The sequence below is a fragment of the Bombina bombina genome, chromosome 8, assembly GCF_027579735.1.
Source record: "Bombina bombina isolate aBomBom1 chromosome 8, aBomBom1.pri, whole genome shotgun sequence".
Classification (NCBI taxonomy): Eukaryota; Metazoa; Chordata; class Amphibia; order Anura; family Bombinatoridae; genus Bombina; species Bombina bombina.
This window is the reverse complement of record NC_069506.1, coordinates 301,863,662-301,867,604: the sequence shown is the minus strand read 5'-3', so window position 1 is coordinate 301,867,604 and position 3,943 is coordinate 301,863,662. Positions and strand designations below refer to the sequence as shown.

Below are 3,943 nucleotides of genomic sequence, written 5' to 3'. Positions count from 1 at the left end.
TATAATACACCCTTACATCAGATGATGTTCATAAGCGTTACAACTGGAATATAATAATACATCCCGATCAGATCAAGTAAATCAGTTTCCTCCCCCAGTTGTAGATCATATAAAATAGGGGGAATGGATTTGTCAGTATTAAAATATGAGGCTACAACAACAACAATCAGTAATTACAGATAAAACCTTCATACAAATCTCCTAGACTGACCTGTGCCCTGTTGTTATACTTCAGATGAGGGTCGGTGTCCTTCATGTCTGCCCAGGTGCTGGGGGGGTCTGGTCTCCCTGACCACTAATAACTAATTAGGTTTGGTGCACTCAGCACTTTCAACAAAGCTTCTTCCTCCCAGGACCTGTGAGTGGTTTATTCCTGGTGGTTTCACCCACAGGTAATATCACAAGTGAAACCAAAGCTCCAATGAAACCAGGTGCCAACTAGGTGCCCCCCGAGCAGTGTGCTAGGCTGTGGCACATGTCTGCTGTCCCCAGGCTTAGAGTGACCCCAATACAACTGCAGCTCTAACAATGTCTTGTTCCTGGACTCTTCCTGCTGCTTCTTCACTCTCAGGCACAAGTTTCAAGGTGTGGCTTGTTCCTTTCACTCACATCACACGAGATCTAGCAGGGACCCTCCCTCCATACAGGTGAGAGCAGGGACAAAAAAACAAGGTGCACAGCAGAAACTCAGCTCAGGTAGGGGGAGGGAGTGATACAGCCCTGGAGATAGCTACTCACAGCTTAGGTATGTGCTAGAAAGTCACCATGTGAATCACCAGAAATGCAGGGATATTGCTTATTGTATAACCCAATGACAGAGCAACAATTGTGCTACTCACTCATGTCATGTCCTTGTAAAACAGCAGCACTTAGGTTAAAACTGTTTACATTTAAATTGAAACTGTTACAGCAGTGTCAGTTGTGTAATTCCTACTCATTCTCAGTGGCTCATATAGACAACTACCAGGTCTCTGCTGGAAACGACCACTTGCAAGCTCAACAAGGAAACAATGATGGCTCATTTAGAACAGGAACAGACCTTAAAATACAATGGGAAATGCACACAGATTAAACAATGACAGTGAGTTTATACAATGTCCATTTAAGCCTTTTAATGTGGATACACAGGAAAGTTATAAGAGGAACTGTTAGAGAAACACGAGAAAGCAAAAACATAAATATACTGTAAGCTTCCAGCAATATAGACATATATACTGTACTGTATACGTAGGCGTGTATATATATATATATATATATATATATATATATATATATATATATATATATATATATATATATATATATTAAATAGAGAATAAACTCCAGAGCAACAAACTCTCTAACCTGGTATGATTATTTGTGTAGCATAGTCTGTAAATTCTTTATGCTGGTAATTTGCATAGCATAAAAATTATTGCAAGCTCTTCTGTATAGTCTGATGTGTGACAATAAATAGATTGTAAGCTCTTCAGACTAGTAATAGTAGTGTGCATGAAATAGAATAAATTGGAAGCTCTTTAGGGTAGTAATGTGCATGGAATAGAATAAATTGTAAGCTCTTTAGGGTAGTAGTGTTCATGAAATAAAATAGATTGTAAGCTCTTTAGGGTAGTAGTGTGCATGAAATAAAATAGATTGTAAGCTCTTTAGGGTTGTAGTGTGCATTAAATAATATATATTGTAAGCTCTTTAGGGTAGTAGTGTTCATGAAATAAAATAGATTGTAAACTCTTTAGGGTAGTAGTGTGAATAAAATAGAATACATTGTAAGCTCTTTAGGGTAGTAGTGTGCATTACATAGAATAGATTGTAAGCTCTTTAGGGTAGTAGTGTGCATGAAATAATAAATTGTAAGCTCTTTAGGGTAGTAGTATTAATTAAATAAAATAGATTGTAAGCTCTTTAGGGTAGTAGTGTGCATGAAATAATAAATTGTAAGCTCTTTAGGGTAGTAGTATTAATTAAATAAAATAGATTGTAAGCGCTTTAGGGTAGTAGAGTGCAAGAAATAAAATTGATTGTAAGCTCTTTAGGGTAGTAGTGTGCATGAAATAAAATAGATTGTAAGCTCTTGAAGGTAGTAGTGTGCATGAAATAAAATAGATTGTAAGCTCTTTAGGGCAGTAGTGTGCATGACATAGAATAGATTGTAAGCTCTTTAGGGGAGTTGTGTGCATGAAATTGAACAGATTGTAAGCTCTTTAAGGTAGTAGTTTGCATGAAATAGAATAGATTGTAAGCTATTTAGGGTAGTAGTGTGCATGAAATAGAATAGATTGTAAGCTCTTTAGGGTAGTAGTGTGCATGAAATAGAATAGATTGTAAGCTCTTTATGTAATGCTCGTGGGATACTCCTCTATCAGACCGAACTCGGCCAGTAGTCTTGTTATCCCAGCATCGAGCGGGAATGATAGGGAATATCGAAGAGCAGAGAAGGTTTTCAAGATGGGGTAAGCGGCACTCACCACAGGCAGGATAGTCCTTGGCAGCAACAGGCAGGAAACCAGAGAAAGGTAGTTCAGGGGCAAACCACCAGAAAGGTCAGATAGGCAGGACCTGGCAACAGCAAGGCAGTCCAGAGGCAAACCACTAGGATGGTCAGGCAGGCAGGGTTTGGCAATAGTGAGGTAGGCCACTAGGATGGTCAGACAGGTAGGTTTTGCAACAGTAAGGCAATCCAGAGCAATAGGGGTTAACAGGCAGAGTGGTCAGACAAGCAGAGTTCAGCAGCAGTATATCAATCCAGCAGTTAAAGGGTTAACAGGCAGAGTAGTCAGACAAGCAGTGTTCAGCAGCAGGATATCAATCCAGCAGTTAAAGGGTAAACTAGTTTTTAATCGCCTAACCCACTTCCTATCCTCCAACTCATTGCTTGACTCCCCTGCAATCTGGTTTCTATCCCCGACACTCAACTGAGACTGCCCTCACCAAGGTTACTAACGATCTTGTTTCTGCTAAAAACAATGGCCACTATTCTATATTTATCTTACTTGACCTGTCTGCTGCCTTTGACACTGTTGACCATCCCCTCCTCCTATGGACTCTCAGCTCCCTTGGTCTCTGTGACATTGCCCTCTCCTGGATCCACTCTTATCTCTCTAATAGGTCCTTTTCTGTCTCATTTGCTGGCGACTCCCCCTCTCCATTGCCTCTGTCTGTTGGAGTACCTCAATGGTCTGTTCTAGGCCCTCTACTCTTCTCTATTTATACTTCCTCACTGGGTAAACTTTCAGTAGTTATGGCTTCAACTATCACCTCTTATGCTGATGATACTCAGATCTACCTATCCACCCCTGCACTCTCTCCTTCTGTCCTTTCCCACAACAGTGACTGCTTATCTGGTATTTCTTCCTGGATGGCCTCTCACCACCTAAAAATTAACATGTCCAAGACTGAGCTTCCTTAATCCCCCTCATCTAATTCTACTCCAGTTTCTAACTTTGCTATCACTGTTGGTGATACCACTATCTCCCCATCACCCCAAGACCACTGCCTAGGAGCTACACTTCACTCCAATCTGTCCTTCATACCCCACATCCAATCACTCTCTTCATCCTGTCACAACCACCTACGCAATATTTCCAAAATTCGTCCTTTTCTGAGTGCTGAAACTACTTAACAGCTAATCCATTCCCTAGTAATTTCCCGGCTTGACTACTGTAACAACCTACTAACTGGCCTTCCTCTCTCCCACCTCTTAACTGGCCTTCCTCTCTCCCACCTCTCCTCCCTTCAATCCATCCTAAATGCCTCTGCTAGGCTAATCCACCTCTCCCAACGCTCTGTATCCACTGCACCCCTCTGTGAGTCCCTTAACTGGCTGCTCATTCATATCAGAATTAAATTCAAAATTCTCACTCTGACCTACAAAGCCCTTACCAATGCAGCCCCCCACCTGTCCTCACTCATCAACAAATATACTCCAGCCCGTCCACTAAGATCC

At 41.2% G+C, this 3,943-nt stretch overlaps 1 protein-coding gene across 1 annotated transcript in view; it reads right to left on the bottom strand.

The window, feature by feature from the left end:
• Nucleotides 1-595, bottom strand: part of ST14 (ST14 transmembrane serine protease matriptase) — a 161,062-nt gene extending 160,467 nt beyond the window's left edge. Inside the window, exon 1 of the mRNA XM_053691502.1 lies at nucleotides 212-595. Coding sequence (XP_053547477.1) covers nucleotides 212-256 — 45 coding nt within the window. The 5' untranslated portion in view covers nucleotides 257-595. The remainder of the gene's footprint in view (nucleotides 1-211) is intronic.
• Nucleotides 596-3,943: the final 3,348 nt, after the last annotated feature.